Source organism: Salvelinus sp. IW2-2015, linkage group LG26 (genome assembly GCF_002910315.2).
Source record: "Salvelinus sp. IW2-2015 linkage group LG26, ASM291031v2, whole genome shotgun sequence".
In the NCBI taxonomy this organism is placed as follows: domain Eukaryota; kingdom Metazoa; phylum Chordata; class Actinopteri; order Salmoniformes; family Salmonidae; genus Salvelinus; species Salvelinus sp. IW2-2015.
In genome coordinates this window covers 8,359,174-8,378,552 of record NC_036866.1, presented here as the reverse complement: position 1 = coordinate 8,378,552, position 19,379 = coordinate 8,359,174, and the positions used below count along the sequence as shown (strand labels likewise).

The 19,379-nt window shown below is 44.5% G+C and overlaps 1 protein-coding gene across 4 annotated transcripts in view; it reads right to left on the bottom strand.

The window, feature by feature from the left end:
- LOC111952583 (roquin-1) overlaps nt 1–19,379 on the bottom strand; it is a 34,507-nt gene that overhangs the window by 12,034 nt on the left and 3,094 nt on the right. For 3 of the 4 annotated variants that reach the window (XM_070435082.1, XM_023971406.2, XM_070435083.1), the window contains exons 2-14: nt 14,095–14,549; nt 7,324–7,444; nt 6,676–6,918; nt 5,681–5,856; nt 3,170–3,370; nt 2,916–3,048; nt 2,462–2,580; nt 2,076–2,188; nt 1,611–1,877; nt 1,342–1,526; nt 768–1,129; nt 379–540; nt 111–257 (exon numbers count right to left, since the gene is read on the bottom strand). In XM_070435082.1, the coding sequence (XP_070291183.1) occupies nt 111–257; nt 379–540; nt 768–1,129; nt 1,342–1,526; nt 1,611–1,877; nt 2,076–2,188; nt 2,462–2,580; nt 2,916–3,048; nt 3,170–3,370; nt 5,681–5,856; nt 6,676–6,918; nt 7,324–7,444; nt 14,095–14,325 (2,460 nt within the window). In that variant the 5' untranslated portion in view covers nt 14,326–14,549. The remainder of the gene's footprint in view (nt 1–110; nt 258–378; nt 541–767; nt 1,130–1,341; nt 1,527–1,610; nt 1,878–2,075; nt 2,189–2,461; nt 2,581–2,915; nt 3,049–3,169; nt 3,371–5,680; nt 5,857–6,675; nt 6,919–7,323; nt 7,445–14,094; nt 14,550–19,379) is intronic. The other variant, XM_023971407.2, reaches the window with a different exon arrangement.

The window sequence follows — 19,379 nt, the reverse complement described above, 5'->3', positions numbered from 1 at the left end:
TGGAACATGTTTTGAGCTTTAGATATCAGATTTGGTATGTTAAAAAGCAGTCAAGCTTTACAAACAAACAGGACATTGAATGGGATTAGATAATGATTAATGACACTRACCATCCTCTCCATACTGTCTCTGGACTTCCCCTCCTTGCTGCCAATGTAGGAGCCGATAGTGTCACATGACCAAGGAGAGTACTGGCTAGCGTAGTCTGGCTCGCGGTACTTTGAAAACGCTTGTGAGTTTTCCAAGTACTGCTGTTGCTGTGACACAAACACAGTATTTTTAAAATTGACCTATTCTTTGAAGTAACTAACTGCGGTGACAGCACCTGGTGCTACCACTGAATATAACCACAGACACCAGCCGAGAGTTCCCTCTTACCTCCTGTGTGTAGTTGGACTCGTAGTGGTGTGGCAGAGTAGGCGAGGGGGCGAAGGGTGGGGGAGTGACCTGCTTCCCATCTTCCAGCTGGGCCATGATCTCCTGGCGTCGGCGGTGCAAGTAGTCCAGACTGGGAGTGGGCTGGGGCCGGTTGTAAGACTCCTGTACAACAGGACATGTGAACACTTTTACTGTAGCGCACTTTTGCAGTGATGGAAATACATTTTTGAAGTGGATTTATCCTGAACACTTATTTTGATTAGCTGAATAAGGTCATTTACTCAATCTGAGTAAGGCTGATGACTGAACTACTAAAAAGTAATTGCATAAGTGGCATAGTAATGTATACTGTCCTTTAGCAGAGCCTCGTACTGCAGACCTGTTCTTACCCTGGGGGTGTAGGGCCTCATGTGGCTGGGGTGGGGGCCAGAGGGGTGGTAACCCTCAGGAAGGTATCTTTCTCTGGAGGCCTCGTCCGCAGGCATGGAGGGGTCCTCCCGGTGGGGATAGGAGTGTGGTGGTGGAGGGGGGTAGGCGGGGTGTCGACGGCCGTCATAATGCGGAGGAGGCGCAAACCCTTGGGGGTTAGCATTGGAGAAGTGGGAACTCGAGGGCTGAGGGGGACACTGGCGCTCCTGGGGGTAGGTGCCGGGGTAGGGGGGCAAGGCCGGGTCGTTGGTGGGAGGGGGGTTCCGGACGTAGCGAGGCTGGGGTGGGTACTGAGAGGGCTGGTAGGGGTAGGGGGGGTTACCTGACAGGACACAGAAAATTGACAACATGATTGGTGTTAGATAAGCACAATGAAACCACACGACTGGGAGATATACAAGTCCAATTGCTCCCAGAGAGAAACTGTTTTTAAATCAGCTGATGAGTCATAAGCTCGAGATACATAGATATATACAACAACAAAAAAMAAGAAAAGGAAATCACTGAAAAAAAGTATTGTTTGTGCTGCCTTACCTGGGGCGTTCTGGGAGGCCTCATACTGCAGGGCTGATGGAGGTGCCCTGGGCTCAGGGGGGTAGAAGAGTTCTCCCTGCTGAGGGGGGTACATGGAGGGCCTCCTGGGCATCTGCTTGTGCATGGCCAGGTGGTCCACTGCCATCCTGGGGTGGGCCATGGCCCGATTGGGCACAGGGTCCAGTCTGAGAAAGACAAACGATTTCAGTGTGTGTGTGTGTGTGTGTGTGTGTGTGTGAGACAGATGCTGTGTATGTCCATCTACTCACAAGTCTGGAGGAGAGCTGGGGGCACTGAGGCTTCCCTGGGACTGGGGCTTCCGCATCATGGGCTCGTAGGAGGGGTCGGCACCGCGGGAGATGAGCTGGGGCAGGGCGGAGCCTGTGACCGACGCCACCATGCCATTCGTCAAGCCCTTATGTGCCAGCCCCTCCAGCATCCCCACCTCCTCGGGCAATAGGCCAACCTCGTTCAGCTGCGTCAGGGATAGGCTGAGGGGCCGGCGGGCAGCCAGACGCTTGTTCATCTTACGGTACCTTCAGAAAGAAGGAGAAAGACATGGTTGGTGAAAGAGGTTTCAACACCTGTGTCTGGCCTAATGATTGCTGTCACACTAGCAGTGCTGAATTGAACTTTCCACCAAACATCAATACATAATTTACCGTTAAGTAAAATTTGGATTCTACCCAATGATCCCACATTGGGAGTGTCTCAGGGTGTAGCGTTGTACTCACTTCTCTAGCTCGTCCTGAGAGTGAGCGAAGGTGCAGCTGGTTCCTCGAGGACAGCCCCCCTTCTGCTTCATGTCCCGACACATGTACGTCTTGTATTTACTGTGCTGGGGTGGCTGGGGAGGGGGGACACCACAGGCCACGTTAAAATTGACGAGCCAAAATATGTTGTTATCGTTACTGTTATGGTCATAAACCCACAGACAACCATAGACTGCCATTACTAGTATCATTCCAGAGTCAAACATGGGTCGTGTTCATCAGGCAGAAAAATGACGTTTCATGCCCTAATGAACATGACCCTATAATGAACATGACCCTACCTATAATTTCAGACCTGTTCTATTGATTTAGATCTTATTTTGAGGTATGCGTTTCTAGATTCACACCTGTTGTGGGTCACTCCCCTTCTTGCTGTGGTTCTGGATGAAGTCCACCAGGCCGTGTACCACAGTCTTCACTGCCACCAAGCCCGTGTCCAGCAGCTCCCACGTGGGGGGAGGGGAGTCTAAGATGGAGGACAAGACGAGGTATTTTTCAGTTAGATGCGTTATACCTGGAAGAGCACTGGGGACAGGGTCTAACAGGCACTGTGAATGTACGGCATAGTGTTGCTTACATTTAAAAAAGCATTTCAATTTGGGTTTCTTTTACTGATCTGAAAAGGTATACAACTTACTCCACATTTTTAAAGTGAGAGTGTTGATGGCTTCTCACACTGCTGAGCCAAATCAAGCCAAACAAAGCTGTACTGAGCTGACAATAAAATAGAGCCAGCACAGTTCGGTCCGGGTCGGCACGATACTGTAAAAAGGGTAGTGGTGTGATGTAAAATGGAGCAACCTGGACTTGGGTCGATGTTGGCTAACAGCTCCAGGTGTGGTCGCAGGCGGTTCAGGTTGGCCGGGTCACCTGTCCTCTGCAGGGCGATGGTCAGCTCCTGAACACTCTGAGCAAACGACGCTGGCGTCTGCAACTGACACACACACACACAAAATCCCTGTTCAATTTACAGCAACACCACTACGGCTAGGCCAACAGTCATGTTATAGCAAAATATGTGGTCCATCACATAAAAACACACACTTCCTACACACCTTGTCAATGATGGACTGCATGTGGGACTTGTGTGACTGGTCCCCGTAGAGCAGGGAAGACCACTGGTCAGGGGCGATGCGGAGGCCCCCCTCCATTGCGATCTGGACGATCTGGGAGTCYTGTTCGCGCCGCAGCGCCTCGTACGTCCAGAAGTCCTCCTTCAACTGCATCAGGGACGAGTCCTCATCACGCTTGGTCACCTGAATACACGGGATGACAGACAGGACAAAATCAGGGCAGATACATCTGGGTTGTGCTTATTAGACTGACTACACGGATAGGAAGAAAATGCACTGAAAGGGACTGGGAGGAGGGCCTACCTCCCATTTTCAGTTTATTTTTTTTACCTTTTCAGTTGCGTGCCCTAAAGCAGTAGGCTCTAAAGGAGCTGCACCGCATGGCCTATGCTGGTCTTACAATCATGTAATAAGAARTAACAATTTGGTGGGTTCTTATATTTGTTCATTAATACGCATGTGTGAATTGAAAATGTTTTTTTTTTTGCATATCCCAACTCTCCCCGAGACACCGCCAGTCAGATCACGGCCATGTGTATGTTTGCATGGGTGTACAGTACAAGTCAAAAGTTTAGACACACATACTCATTCCAGGGTTTCTTTATTTTTACTATTTTCTACATTGTAGAATAATAGTGAAGCCATCAAAACTATGAAATAACACATGGAATCATGTAGTAACCAAAAAAGTGTTAAACAAAATATATTATATATTTCAGATTCTTCAAAGTAGCCACCCTTTGCCTTGACAGCTTTGCATACTCTTGGCATTCTCTCAACCAGCTTCATGAGGTAGTCACATGGAATGCAATTCAATTAACAGGTGTGCCTTCGTAAAAGTTGATTTGTGGAATTTCTTTCCTTCTTAATGTATTTGAGCCAATCAGTTGTGTTGTGACAAGGTAGGGGTATACAGAAGTCCATATTATGGCAAGAACAGCTCAAATAAGCAAAGAGAAATGACAGTCCATTACTTTAAGACACAAAGGTCAGTCAATGCGTAAAATGTCAAGGACTTTGAACTGGCTCTCATGAGGACCGCCAAAGGAAAGGAATACCCAGAGTTACTTCTGCCGCAGAGGATAAGTTCATTAGAGTTACCAGCCTCAGAAATTGCAGCCCAAATAAATGCGTCACAGACACATCAACATCAACTGTTCAGAGGAGACTGCGTCGATCAGGTCTTCATGGTCGAATTTCTGCAAAGAAACCACTACTAAAAAGGACACCAATAAGAAGAAGAGACTTGCTTGGGTCAAGAAACAATGGACATTAGACCAGTGGAAATCTGTCCTTTGGTCTGATGAGTCCAAATTTTAGATTTTAGATTCCAACCGCAGTGTCTTTGTGAGACACAGAGTAGGTGAATGGATGATCGCTGCATGTGTGGTTCCCACCGTAAAGCATGAAGGAGGATGTGTGATGGTGCTTTGCTGGTGACACTYATTTATTTAGAATTCAAGGCACACTTAATCAGCATGGCTACCACAGCGATACACCATCTCATCATTTGTTTTTCAACAGGACAATGACCCAACACACCTCCAGGCTGTGTAAGGGCAATTTGACCAAGGAGAGTAATGGAGTGCTGCATCAGATGACCTGGCCTCCACAATCACCTGACCTCAACCCAATTGAGATGGTTTGGGATGAGTTGGACCGCAGAGTGAAGGAAAATCAGCCAACAAGTCCCCAGCATATGTGGGAACTCCAAGACTGTTGGAAAAGCATTCCAGGTGAAGCTGGTTGAGAATGCCAAGAGTGTGCAAAGCTGTCATCAAGGTCAAGGGTGGCTACTAAGAATCTCAAATATATTTTGATTTGTTTAACACTTTTTTGGTTCCATGTGTTATTTCCTACTTTTGATGTCTTCACTATTATTCTACAATGTAGAAAATAGTAAAAATAAAGAAAAACCCTTGAATGAGTAGATGTGTCCAAACGTTTGACTGGTACTGTATGTTTGTAGGCAGTGGTGTAAAGTACTTAAGTTGTTTTTTGGGGTTGCTTAACTTTTTTGGCAACTTTTACTTCACTACATTCCTAAAGAAAATAAATGTCCTTTTTACTCCAGACATTTTTCCTAAGTACTCGTTGCATTTTGACAAGAAAATGGTCTAATTCACGCACTTATCATGAGAACATCCCTGGTCATCCCTACTGCCTCTGACCTGGCAGACTCACTAAACACAAATGCTTAGTTTGTAAATGAGTGTTGTAGTGTGCCCCTGACTATCTGTAAAAAAAAAAATAATAATAATAATACAAAAAAAAAAAAATGGTGTGGTCTGGTTTGCGTAATATAAGGAATTTGAAATGATTTACACTTTTACTTTTGATACTTAAGTATATTTAAAACCAAATACTTTTACCTAAGTAGTATTTTACTGTGACTTTCACTTGAGTCATTTTCTGTAAAGGTATCTTTACTTTACTCAAGTATGACAATTGAGTACTTTTTACACCACCGTTTGTAGGTCGTGTCAGACCTACCTTGAAGCAGGAGGCCCTGTAGAGGAGCTGCACCACGTGGCCTATGCTGGTCTTGGAGGCCTGGGGGAAGCGTGGCTCTAACCTCTGAACCACAAACAGCACCAGGACCTTCCTAGATAGAGCGGAGCCGTCCTCCAGAGCCAAAAGCACCAGCTTCAGAGCCTCCTCCTGCATCGCTACAACAGACAGCGCAACATATGCTTACCATTTTTCCTCAGATGATATTCATTGACATGTCATTTGGGCCCAGACTTTATATTTTATGTTCAAATAAAATGTGCCTAATTTGCATAAATACATTGGGTGTATTTGCATATATAAAACTATTAACATAACAGGGTGGGACTGGGCTCCAACCARCAAAAACTTGCTCTGTCTACACCTACCTGCAGTCAAATGCYCTGTTGCATAAAACAAGTGTCAATAGCAGGATACTCTCAGATTAAAAATCAACATGCTCAGCTCTAGATTATATATAAGGTGTACACACACTTCACATTATAGTTGAGATAAGACATAATATCACTATAATCCAAGTTTTCGGAAGTTGCTTTCATTTCAGAGCATCTAATTTGTAAGCATTTCAACTATTAAATTATATATTTTTCTCAATTCCACAAAAAATGAACACCCATCAAAATTAAGTTATCCTATTTCTTGTGATGTAAGTGTCGAGACAATGCTTTAAATCCCCAACCAAGCTTGTGCATTGTTAAAGACAAAACCGAAAGACAATGTATTCCTTTGATCCCTGTTCATCCATTACCGGAGTGTGTATGACAGGTCATTACAAACATTTCAGTGGTCGTAACATTAACGGGGAAAAAATAACAGGCAGAAGCAAGAGTACGAAAGAGTCACAGGAGTAAAATGAAAGCAAATCAATCCAGCAAGATTTAAGTGACAAATGAATTTTGCACCCCTCAAAACACAGAAAAAAAGATGGCTGAGAAAGACAGAACGTCAGGGGCACTTCGCTATTGTATACGTGTTACCTGGGCCGAGAAACTGGCAGCCCCTTGCCCTGACTGCAGCCCACAGGTTGGAGGAGAGCTGCTGGGGGTTCTGGTGCTGCAGAATGAGCTCAGTGACGGTGCGCTCCCCCAGAGACCTGGCCGCCCGCGTGGCCCTCACCCGGCCCTCCTCCTCCACCAGCTGACAGTGCACCAGGGTCACCAGCTTCCTCTGCATAGGCCGACTCAGAGAACTCTGGGCGCTGCTGGTGCTCAACCCCACACCTGGAGGAGAGGATGAAGTGTGAGAGAGGCTTATTCATAGCAACTTACAACCAGTGTGAACATTAAGGAGGAAATTGTGGAACAGCAAAACACGAGTATCAAAGCAAATGGATAAGGAGGAAAAGGAAAGATGAGGATGAGAGAGAAAAAGCAACATTCAAGATGAGGGAGAGAACCATTCAAGATGAGGGAGAGAGAGAAAGCACCATTCAAGATGATGCCTGATAAAGCAAGAAGACAATGAGTGCACTAGACTAGAATGAGGATTGTGAGTGGATAAAAAAGGGGGAGTGGTTGAAACTGTTGCTATTAAATATGATATGTTGAGCAATTAATAGAGGCTTGTCCCACAATTCATGAGCAATGGTTGTGACTGTCAGCAGGATGAGGTGGTGTCTGACTGACCTCTGCTGTTGCTCAGGGGTTTCAGGTACTGAGCCAGCTCCTCCACACACTCACTGGCTTCCTCATAGTGGGCTATGTCCTCTGCCCCTGTCACCAAGGTGGTAGACTGCCGTTTGGGCACCTGGGGAGAGAAAAGAGACACCAAGGTCACAACACACACGTTGAAATGCAGCTTACGTMTACAGTGTGTGTGTGTGCAAAAAGAGAGAAACAAATACTTAAATCTATAGCTAGAGGACTCCTGATATCTCCGGGAGTGATAAGTATAATTTTAGTCTTAATCTGTTGCTGTCTAGTAGTCTTTTTGCTATCTAGGGCCATCTACTTTAAGTGCTGTATGTCTCCCCAGTTGCCTACTTGGTGTGTGAACTGCTGACTGCTCATAACTTGCAGATGATTGTTGACACATCAACTAGGATTAAGGGGCAGGGCAATTTGTGACTGTTGAGGTTTTGGTAATCAGTGTCAGCAGCGGTCTCGTTGTCAAAACYAAGACCGTTGCCAAAACAAAGACTGTTCTGCAGATTTATTGGAGGAAGGAAAGAGAGGAGGGCTTCACTCCACTCTCACTTGAGTATCTTACCTAATTATTTTCAGATTCTCATGTTGTAGCTTTGGCAACTGTGTGCGCGTGTGTGTTTTCTATCCCAGTTCCCTCCTCTCCCTGTAGGCATTAGACACCCCCCACCCCTTGGCTGCAACCCTTCTAATTTAATGTACCCTGCGCGCACAACCCATGTGGAATCCTGCACTCCGGCAGCATTCTGCGGTCAAGAACGCCYAGTTTCTCACCCTACGCTGCCCTTCAGTCCATTGACTTTTTGGCCCTGACGAAGACATGGATCACCCCAGAAAATACTGCTTCCACAGCTGCTCTCTCTGGGGCTGCGTGCTACACCACTGCTTATAAGTTAGGTATAATTATAAGAAATCTAAGATGTGTCAAATTATATCCAGCTCAGAGCTCCAGCTATGCATTTGGTTTGCTAACTAAGTGGCTAGGCGTCAAATCAAGCCTCTTGGTTACAGCATTCAATCCTCTCCTGGATCAAGATCCTTGTTGCCTAAATAGTTGTGCTTAAATTATTTTATTTTTTAAATTATGTGCACATCCGTTAATACTGTATACCCCGGTATGGAACAGAAACCGTATGAAAATGTGTATATCGCCCAACCCTATCGCCCACCAGGAACCCTTTTGAGAGTTCCTCAATGTGCTTGACACCTTGATAATCTAACTTTCTGACGATGGCTCACTGCTCTTCATACTTGGCAACTTCCAACCTCCTGACATARGCCTTTGATTAATTTCTCTCCAACTCTTTCTTTTCCCCTGGATCTCACCCTTTCCCAGTCCCCTCCCACTCACAAGGCAGGCAATACGCTTGACCTCATCTTTACTAGAGGCTGTTCGCCTACTAATCTCACGGCAACCACCTCCCTCTCCTCCAACCCTAGCCCTCAGCCCCTACCCAGATGGTCATGCACCATCTCCACTCTCTCTCCCACTACTCTCCTCTTCTATCCCATCATCTGCTAAATCCTTCTCCCGCATGTCTCCTGATTCTGCCTCGTCGACCCTACCATCTTCCCTTTCAGCATCCTATGACTCGCAATCTCCCCTTTCCTCCCGGCCAGCTCGGCCCTCCTCTACTGCTCCATGGTGACTCACTGCAAGCTTACAGAACAGAGCTGCGGGTAGCTGAGCGAAAATGGAGGAAAATTAAACTTCCGGAGGACCCATCATCCTTTCACTCCCTACCTTATATTCCTCTGTATCCGCTACTGAAGCCACTTCATCACAAAATGTCAAGCTTCTGCCTCTAACCCTAGGAAACCATTTTCCACCTTCTCCCCCAATCATCCACCCCCTCCCACTCCCTGCGAACGACTGTCAACCGCTTTGAAAAATCCTGCGACTAGTGAGGTCTGGCCGCCCGACAACCTGCCCGCTCAACCCCATCACCTCCTTCAGACCATCTCTGGAGACCTTCTCCCATTCTTCACTTCCCTCATCACAGTCTGCATRCCTTCTCAAGAAACCAACACTCGACCCCCGACGTCAAAAACAGGACGGTATCACTTCTTGCTTTTCTTTCCAAAACACTTGTGCGCACCGTCTGACCAGCTCTCTCGCCATCTCTCTCAGAARGATATTCTTGACCCTAACCAGTCAGGCTTCAAGATGGGTCACTCAACCGAGATCGTTCTTRTCTTTGTCACGGAGGCTCTCCGCAGTGCCAAAACGGACTCTCMCTGTTCTCATCCTCCTAGATCTATCTGCTGCCTTTGACACCGTGAACCATCAGAACCTCCTCTTCACCCTCTCAGGGCTGGGCGTCTCAAGCACTACACACTCTTGGATTGCATCCWACCTGGCAGGCCGCTCCTACCAGGTGACATGGAGAGGATCTGTGTCTGCACCACATATGCTCACTACTGGTGTCCCTCAGGGCTCGGTTCTAGACCCTCTCCTTTTCATGCTATTACACAAAGTCACTCGGTTGCATCATATCCTCACATGGTCTCTTCTATCATTGGTATGTGGATTGCCCTCAATTACTTTTATCCTTCCCTCTCCTTCTGACACCCAGGTGGCGACATGCATCTCCACTTGCCTGGCAGATATCTCAGCTTGGATGTCGGTTCACCACCTCAAGCGCAACGTTGACACGAAGGAGCTGCTCTTCCTTCCGGGGAAGGCCTGCCCGCTCCAAAACCTCTCAATCACAGTTGACACCTCCACAGTGTCTCCCTCACAGAGTGCAAAGACCCTTGGTGTGACCCTGGACAACGCCCTATCATTCTCTGCAAACATCAAAGCAACGACTCGCTCCTTCAGGTTCATGCTCTACAACATCCATAGAGTACGGCCCTAACGCACACAGGAAGCGCCGCAGGTCCTAATCCAGGCACTTGTCCTCTCCCYTCTGGATTACTACAACTCACTGTTGGCTGGGCTCCCCTGAAAATMATCCAAAATGCTGCAGCCCGCCTGGTGTTCAACCTTCCCAAATTCCCTCCTCCGTAGACTCCACTGGCTTCCAGTCGAAYCTCGGATCCACTACAAGGCCATGGTACATGCCTACGGAGCAGCAAGAGGAACTGCCACTCCCTACCTTAAGGTTCTGCTCAAACCCTACACTTCAACCCAAGTAGTCTGTTCAGCCACCTCTGGTCTCTTGGCCCCCACCACTACGGGAGGGCAGCTCCCACTCAGCCCCAGCTCTTCTCTGTCCTGGCACCTCAATGGTGAAACCAGCTTCCCCCTGAAGCTAGGGCAGCAGAGTKCCTGTCCATCTTCTGAACACATCTGAAATATCCCAAATGGGGAATATAGTGTGATGGTTCAGAACGCTCCTTAAACAATCCATAAGAGAAGCACAATCCTAAAAATGGTCTCCACAAACATCTGACATGATCGAATGAACTGTCTATTGCAACCTGACAAACAAGTGTAAATGACCCCCCCTCACAGGGGGGGATGGGGTAGTATCTAGTAAAACTAAGTGCATGCTCTTCAACCGATTGCTGCCAGCAACCCCCCCCCGCCCGACTAGCATCACTACTCTGGACGTTTCTGACCTAGAATATGTGGACAACTATAAATACCTAGGTGTCTGGTTAGACTGTAAACTCTCCTTCCACGCTCACATTAAGTATCTCCAATCCAAAATTAAATCTAGAATCGGCTTCCTATTTCACAACAAAGCCTCCTTCACTCATGCTGCCAAACATACCCTCGTAAAACTGACTATCRTACCGATCCTCGACTTCGGCGATGTCATTTACAAAATAGCCCCCCAACACTCTACTAAGCAAACTGGATGTAGTCTATCACAGTGCCATCCGTCTTGTCACCAAAGCCCCATATACTACCCACCACTGCGACCTGTATGCTCTCGTTGGCTGGCCCTCACTAAATATTCGTCGCCAAACCCACTGGCTCCATGTCATCTATAAGTCTTTGCTAGGTAAAGCCCCACCTTAGCTCACTGGTCACCATAGCAACACCCACCCGTAGCACACGCTCCAGCAGGTATATTTCACTGGTCATCCCCAAAGCCAACACTTCCTTTGGCCGCCTTTCCTTCCAGTTCTCTGCTGCCAACGACAGGAACGAATTGCAAAAATCACTGACGCCTTATATTGCCCTCTCTAACTTTAAGCATAGGCTGTCAYAGCAGCTTACCGATCAGTGTACCTGTACACAGCCAATCTGTAAATAGCACACCCAACTACCGCATCCCCATATTGTTACTTACCCTCTTTTGCACKCCAGTATCTCTACTTGCACATCATCTGCACATCTATCACTCCAGTGTTAATGCGAAATTGTAATTATTTCACCACTATAGCCTATTWATTGCCTACCTCCCTACATTTGCACACACTGTACATAGATTTTTCATTTTTTCCCCRAATTGTGTTATTGACTGTACGTTTGTGTGTAACTCCGTGTTGTTTTTGTTGCACTGCTTTGCTTCATCTTGGCGAGGTCACAGTTGTAAATGAGAACTTGTTCTCACCTGGCCTACCTGGTTAAATAAAGGTTAAATWAAAAAAATCTGCAGGGTTCTTCTAAGACTTTGGTATCAACAGAAGATTTGTACGCCAAAGGATTGAGATATTGCCCCAAGAGTCTATCCAGATTGCCTGACATTCATATCCAATGAGGGTGCACTGTAGCCTCGTCCGAGATATGTGTGGGCGTGACCATAAGAGTTGGTCAGACAGTACAAACAGATCTAGGACTCAGTGTACTGTGCCATCATTTCCCAAAAGCCAGAGTAGAGAACAAGCCATCCAAAACAGGAAGTAATTTACATCCAGTATCTTTTGAACCACTTGATAGGGACAGATCTAGTTTCCCTTTTCCTCATATCAGAGAACTAAAATGGCCCTCTTGTATGTGTCGTGAGAACACACAAATAGATGTGAAACGTGTGCGTACACACACTAAAACAAATACACAGGCAGTCTCACACGGTCAGTGGTGAACTAGAACAAGTTGTAGTCTTCCCCTTTCATGTGCTTGTGGATGAAACTGCAATAGTTCGCAGAGAAATCAAATGCAGACCTTTGTGAGCTCCTTTTCAAAGGCTGTTTGTTTGGGATTATGGAGGCAAAAATAACACCAACCAAATGCTGGTAGATTTTGGCATTGGCTGGGAAATGTCTAAGCTTACCAGCCATATTGGCAGATGGTCACACAGAGCATTTGGGACCTTTAAAAAAAAAAAGAAATTCCAAGCCCACATGCAAAAAAACATGTGTGTGTGGGTCAGCCCTGGAAGTGGTGAAAGCAGGGTGGGGTACAGCATAGGTTCAATATTTGCTTCAAACAATAGCGAGATGAAGACCACTGACACAGGTCTAGAACACAATGAAATCCACTTAGCCCAAAGGCCGGCAGATGGCAATATTGAGTCGTTTCCATCTTACCGATAAACYCATTGTATGAAGCCGGCAATACACTCGTATCCCCTGTGGACCGGTTCATACCTAAAAGATTCTCCATTCAGGCTGCAAAGAAATTGACTTCCCGGTTAACTAGATTTTAAAAATGGCAAGAAAGCACGGGGGGGATATACATACTTTCTTTATGAAACACAATTTTCCACAACCATGCTGAAGTGGCTAATGCCTAGAAATGCTAGTCCCGGAAGTTGCGTATCGCGTTCTGCCAATCAGGTTGCAGCAGTCTGTTGTTTACCCCTGACTGAAAGCAGGGCACAATATCAGGAAGTTGCATTAGCCACTATCATGGCGGTGGAAAATGGTGCCTTTCACTGAGGAGTGGCTTCCGTCTGGCCACTCCCKCATAAAGGCCTGATTGGTGGAGTGCTGCAGAGATGGGAGAACCTTCCAGAAGGACAACCATCTCCACAAAGGAACTCTGGAGCTCTGTCAGAGTGACCATCGGGTTTTTGGTCACCACCCTGACCAAGGCCATTCTCCCCCGATTGCTCAGTTTAGACAGGCGGCCAGTTCTTGGTGGTTCCAAACTTCCATTGAAGAATGGAGGTCACTGTGTTCTTGGGGACCTTCAATGCTGCAGAAATGTTTTGGTACCCTTCCCCAGATCTGTGCCTCGACACAATCKTGTCTCTGAGCTCTACGGACAATTCCTTTGACCTCATGGCTTGGATTTTATTCTGACATGCACTGTCAACTGTGGGACCTTACATACACAGGTGTATGCCTTTCCAAATCATGTCCAATCAATTGAATTWACAACAGGTGGACTCCAATCAAGTTGTAGAAACATCTCAAGGATGAGAAATGGAAACAGGATGCACCTGAGCTCAATTTCAAGTCTCATAGCAAAGGGTCTGAATAATTATGTAAATAAAGTAGTTTTTTTTATGTTTAATACATTTCCTAAAAGTTCTAAAAATCTGTTTTCACTTTGTCATTATGGGGTATTGTGTGTAGATTGAAGGGAAAACATTCTAAATCAATTTTAGAATAAGGCTGTAACGTAATAAAATGTGATGAAAGTCAAGGGGTCTGAATATTTTCTGAATGCACTGTATTATCTCAACTACCTCCTAACCCTGRACATTGACTCYGTACCCCTTGTGTATATAGRCTTGTTATTGTTATTTGTGTTACTATTCTTATTTGCTAATTTTCTTACTTTTTTAAACTGCATTMTTGGGAAAGTGCTTGTAAGTATTTCACAGTAAAATATACACCCGTTGTATAGCCTTGCCTAGCGTCTCACCTGAGTAGTACCAACCTAGCTTAGCCTAGCGTCTGTCTCACCTGTCCTCCCACCAGCTGCAGCAGGGCTGTGTTGACTGGCAGCAACTCAATGTCGGTGGCGATAGCCGTCTGGTCGAAGGGGCAGGCCTTGCGATGCAGCTTGTTCAGGCACATCTTGCAGACGGTGTGGCCGCAGCCCAGGCTGATGGGCTTGCGGAGGCTCTCCTCGAACAGCTGGGTGCAGATGGGACATAGCAGGAATTCCGTCCATTGCGGCGCTTGCACAGGCATCGTCACCCACGGAGGTCTCTGGGGGAAGCACTGTAGCTTCGACGGATGCTTTCTTTTTCAAAGATCCTAAAAAGTGTGTTGTCGCGTGGGGTTTGTTTTCTTTTCGAAAAAACAGAGTGATGCAAAAGATCTGACAGATTCCACTGTAATAAAATAAAACTATTCCGAACATCAATTTTCATCTAAATGTTCAGACATTATGAACACTCAGTATGTGGTATGACCTGAAAGACAAAGTGAAACAGAACAGTAAGCATTTCAACTGCATACACCAAACGGGAAACAGATTAAACATGTGGGAAGAAAAAACATCAAAATTTGCTTAACTACCCAACGATGTTCTAAACTTGATTCACCTGGCTGCCCTTCCAGTAAAAGGACAAAACCAGCAGGATGTCAATAAACGGCCCGATTTGTCTTCACACTGGGGTCAGGGAGTGTTCCCTGCCCCAGCAGCAGTGTTCATTAAATGCCAGAAGGCTGATTATTTACTTGTACCGGCTATTTTAGGACCCTRCCTAGTCCAACAACAAGCACTCATCTGAAAATAGGAAGTTTGGGGTTTCAATGGGGAGTGACAGCATCTTGTTGCTGCATAAGAACAGGTTACTATAACTGAATGTCCACATTTCAGCTACAGCAAGTGAACCCCTAGGCTAGATGTTCAACCTGGCCTCAGGGCAATTCGGAATATTTGGTATGTAAATCTGTTCGCCTTCATTTAGTATGATACATAACAAATGGAATAGCGGTCGTACAATATCATACGTCTTACCTGGTCGTACAAAAGCATATGGATTGGATGACATAACTTATCGTACATCTTGGAGGACGTGTAGTATTATACACCSAGTGTACAAAACATTAGGAACACAMCTTTCCATGAGACTGACCAGGTGAAACCAAGAGAAAGCTATGATCCCTTATTGATGTCACTTGTTACATCCACTTCAAAATCAATGTAGATGAAGGGGAGAAGACAGGTTTAAGAWGAATTTTTAAGCRTCGAGACAAATGAGACATGGATTGTTTATGTGCAAGACAAAATATTTAAGTGTCTTTGAACAGGGTATGGTAGTAGGTGCCAGGCGCACCGGTTTGAGTGTGTCAGGAACTGCAACTCTGCTGGGTTTTTCCATTTTAAAACAGTTTCCCCATGCGTATCAAGAATGATCCAACACCCAAAGGACATCCAGCTAARGTGACACAACTGTGGGAATCATGGAGCCAACATGGTCCAGCATTCTTGTGGAACGCTTGACACCTTGTACCAGGCCCTGACGAATTGAGGCTGATCTGAGGGCAAAGGCAGGTAAAAATCAATATTAGGAAGGTGTTCCTAATGTTTTGTACACTCGGTACATATTTCTCTGAAATCTGGTTGCGTTGTAACAAAGGAGAATAACAGGGAGAATTTACGTTGGTGGTTAGGAGAACTAAAACYACAAAGGTTAGGAGAATTTAGGTAAAAGGTTAGGAGAATTACATTAAAGGACAATTCTGCAACTTTTTAACCACCTATTCATTATGCTCTAGCACCAGTCTAAATATGTAAAAACGGTARGTTTCTACATTGCCTTCATAAAGTATTCACACACCTTGACTTTCTCCACATGGTGGTGTTTAATTGTCAACTATCTACACAAAATACTCTAATGAAAGTGGCATAAAAATTCTAACCTCTAACCTAAATAAAWCACTAATATATCTTGATTAGATGAGTATTCAACCCCTTGAGTCAATACATGTTAAAAATCACCCTTGGCTGTGATTACAGCTGTGAGTCTTTCTGGGTAAGTCTCCAAGAGCTTTCCACACCTGGATTGTGCAACATTTGCCCATTATTCTTTTCAAAAATCTTCAAGTTTTGTCAAATTGGTTGTTGATCATTGCTAGACAACCATTTTCAGGTCACGAACCTCCCTGGTCTTTGTGGTTGAATTTCACTGCTCGACTGAGGGACCTTACAGATAATTGGGTGGGGTACAGAGATGTCGCCATTCAAAAATCATGTTAAACACTATTATTGCAGAGTCCATGCAATTTATACTACCGGTCAAAAGTTCTAGAACACATACTCATTCAAGTTTTTTWAAACTATTTTCTACATTGTAGAATAATAGAGAAGACATCGAAACTATGAAATAACACATGGAATCATGTAATAACCCCCCCKAAAAAATTGTTAKACAAATCAAAATATATTTTATATTTGAGATTCCTCAAATAGCCACCCATTGCCTTGATGACAGCTTTGCACACTCTTGGCATTCTCTCAACTAGCATCACCTGGAATGCTTTTCCAACAGTCTTGAAGGAGTTCCCACATATGCTGAGCACTTGTTGTCTGCCTTTCCTTCACTGTGGTCCAACTCATCCCAAACCATCTCAATTTGGTTGAGGCCGGTGGATTGTGGAGGCCAGGTCATCTGATGCAGCCCTCCATCACTCTCCTTCTTGGTCAAATAGTCCTTACACAGCCTGGAGGTGTGTTGGGTCATTGTCATGTTGAAAAACAAATGATAGTCCCACTAAGCGCAAATCAGATGGGATGGCGTATCGCTGCAGAATGCTGTGGAAGCCATGCTAGTAAAGTATGCCTTGAATTCTAAATAAATCAGTGTCACCAGCAAAGCACCCCCACACCATAACACCTTCTCCTCCATGCTTTACGGTGGGAAATACACATGCGGAGATCTTCCATTCACCCACACCACGTCTCACAAAGACATAGCGGTTGGAACAAAAATCTCCAATTTGGACTCCAGACCAAAGGACAAATTTCCACCGGTCTAATGTCCATTGCTCGGGTTTCTTGTCCCAAGCAAGTCTCTTCTTCTTATTGGTGTCCTTTAGTAGTGGTTTCTTTGCAGCAATTCAACCATGAAGGCCTGATTCAAAAAGTKTCCTTTGAACAGTTGATGTTGAGATGTGTCTGTTACTTGAACTCTGAAGCATTTATTTGGGCTGCAATTTCTGAGGCTGGTAACTCTATAATGAACTTATCCTCAGCAGCAGAGGTAACTCTGGGTCTTCCATTCCTGTGGTGGTCCTTATGAGAGCCAGTTTCATCATAGCGCTTGGTTTTTGCGACTGCACTTGAAGAAACGTTCAAAGTTCTTGAAATGTTCCGTATTGACTGACCTTCATGTCATAAAGTAATGATGGACTGTCATTTTCTTAGCTTATTTGAGCTGTTTTAGCCATAATATGGACTTGGTCTTTTACCAAATAGGGCAATCTTCTGTATACCCCTACCTTGTCACAACACAACTGATTGACTCAAACGCATTAAGAAGGAAAGAAATTGTACACATTAACTTTTAATAAGGCACACCTGTTAATTGAAATGCATTCCAGGTGACTACCTCATGAAGCTGGTTGAGAGAATGCCAAGCGTGTGCAAAGCTGTCATCAAGACAAAGGGTGGCTATTTGAAGACTCAAAATATATTTTCATTTGTTTAACACTTTTTTGGTTGCTACATGATTCCATAGTTTTGATGTCTTCACTATTTTTCTACAARGTAGAAAATAGTAAAAAGAAAAGAAAAACCATTGAATGAGTAGGTGTTCTAAAACTTTTGACCAGTAGTGTATGTATGTATGTAACTAGTTAAGCAATTMTTTTATCCTGAACTTATTTAGGCTTGCCATAAGGGGTTGAATACTTAACTCAAGACATTTCAGCTTTTAATTTTTTATTAAACTTGTAAAATGTCTAAAAACATGATTCCACTTTGACATTATGGGGTACTGTGTCTATGCCAGTGCCTTTGAAAGTTGACATTTCAACTTTCAAATGGTACCACAAAGAAAGGGGATCCACACATCAGAMAATCTTGAGTTGAATTGGAATATTTGTTGTTTTAAATTATACTGACAATCCTCCATAGGAAACCTATTGAAGTCATAGAAATATAGAATAGACATTACCAAGTTGTCATTTGACAGTGGGTGGACCGATGACCATCTTTGTGGTAATAATAAGAAATAAAAATGTCAATTCTATTTAAAATTGCAATGGTGTACCAGCTAAATTACAAATGGTCGGAAGGGATAAAAAAAAATCTGAGTTTATGCGTTTTTAGATAGACGTTAAAAGGTTAAACATTTCAGAACCTTGATTTAAAAACGTTTCACAAGAAATTATCAAAGTTTGACAACCCTGTTTGTAAGCTTTTAAATAATATCAAACTCAACCATTTGTCTTTTCCAGTGGCATTCAGATCCAAAAAGTCACTTTCGGACCACCACTTCCGTGGCCAAACATGTATGGGAAGTTCTGTTTACATCAAAAAGGAATACTTTCAAAAAGTGAATGCAAATKTATTTAAATTCAAGCACTACATATCAAAGCATAGTGTTTCACATGACTAATATACACAAACCTAATATAGTGTGACTATCATGAAATAACCAAACGAGTCACTCCAATAAATCATTGTGTAATCACACACCAACTATGAAGCATGTCTGAGCCTGTAGTAGACAAAAACAAACATATGCTGCTACATGCTGTCACCTACTAGTCCATGTCTACTCCCTTTTTCTCTAGAAATTAATAGCAAGAACATCTAAGGATGCCAGTACAAAAAGTCTGCTGTGTAGGCCTACCTTACAAAAGTAGTGCTCTCAATAGTGACAAAGCAGTCGGTAATGAACCTTGTTCATGACAATGAACAACACTCACAGCAAAAGGAAATGAACAATATGAAGGAAATGCATCTGGTACGACATGCGTAAACAAACAGATCGCACTAGTACGGTGCTGATTTTCAATGTAGAAGATACTCTCTGATGCTGGTACTGGTTAGCTAGTATGCAGAGCCAGAAACATTATGCTTCCAGTATTGCTACTTTCTCTCCTGCCATGCTACTGGCTTTTTTTTGTTGCCTGCACTTATCCTTGTATCTGGTTCAAGATGAACATGTGTAATATTCAAATGATATCTTTGTTTGTGCGCCACCACTACCTCTGCCTTCCCTGTCACTGCTGCATAATTTGCTTGTMGCCAGCATAAAAAAAGCCACACCTGATGTCAACAGCAGGCG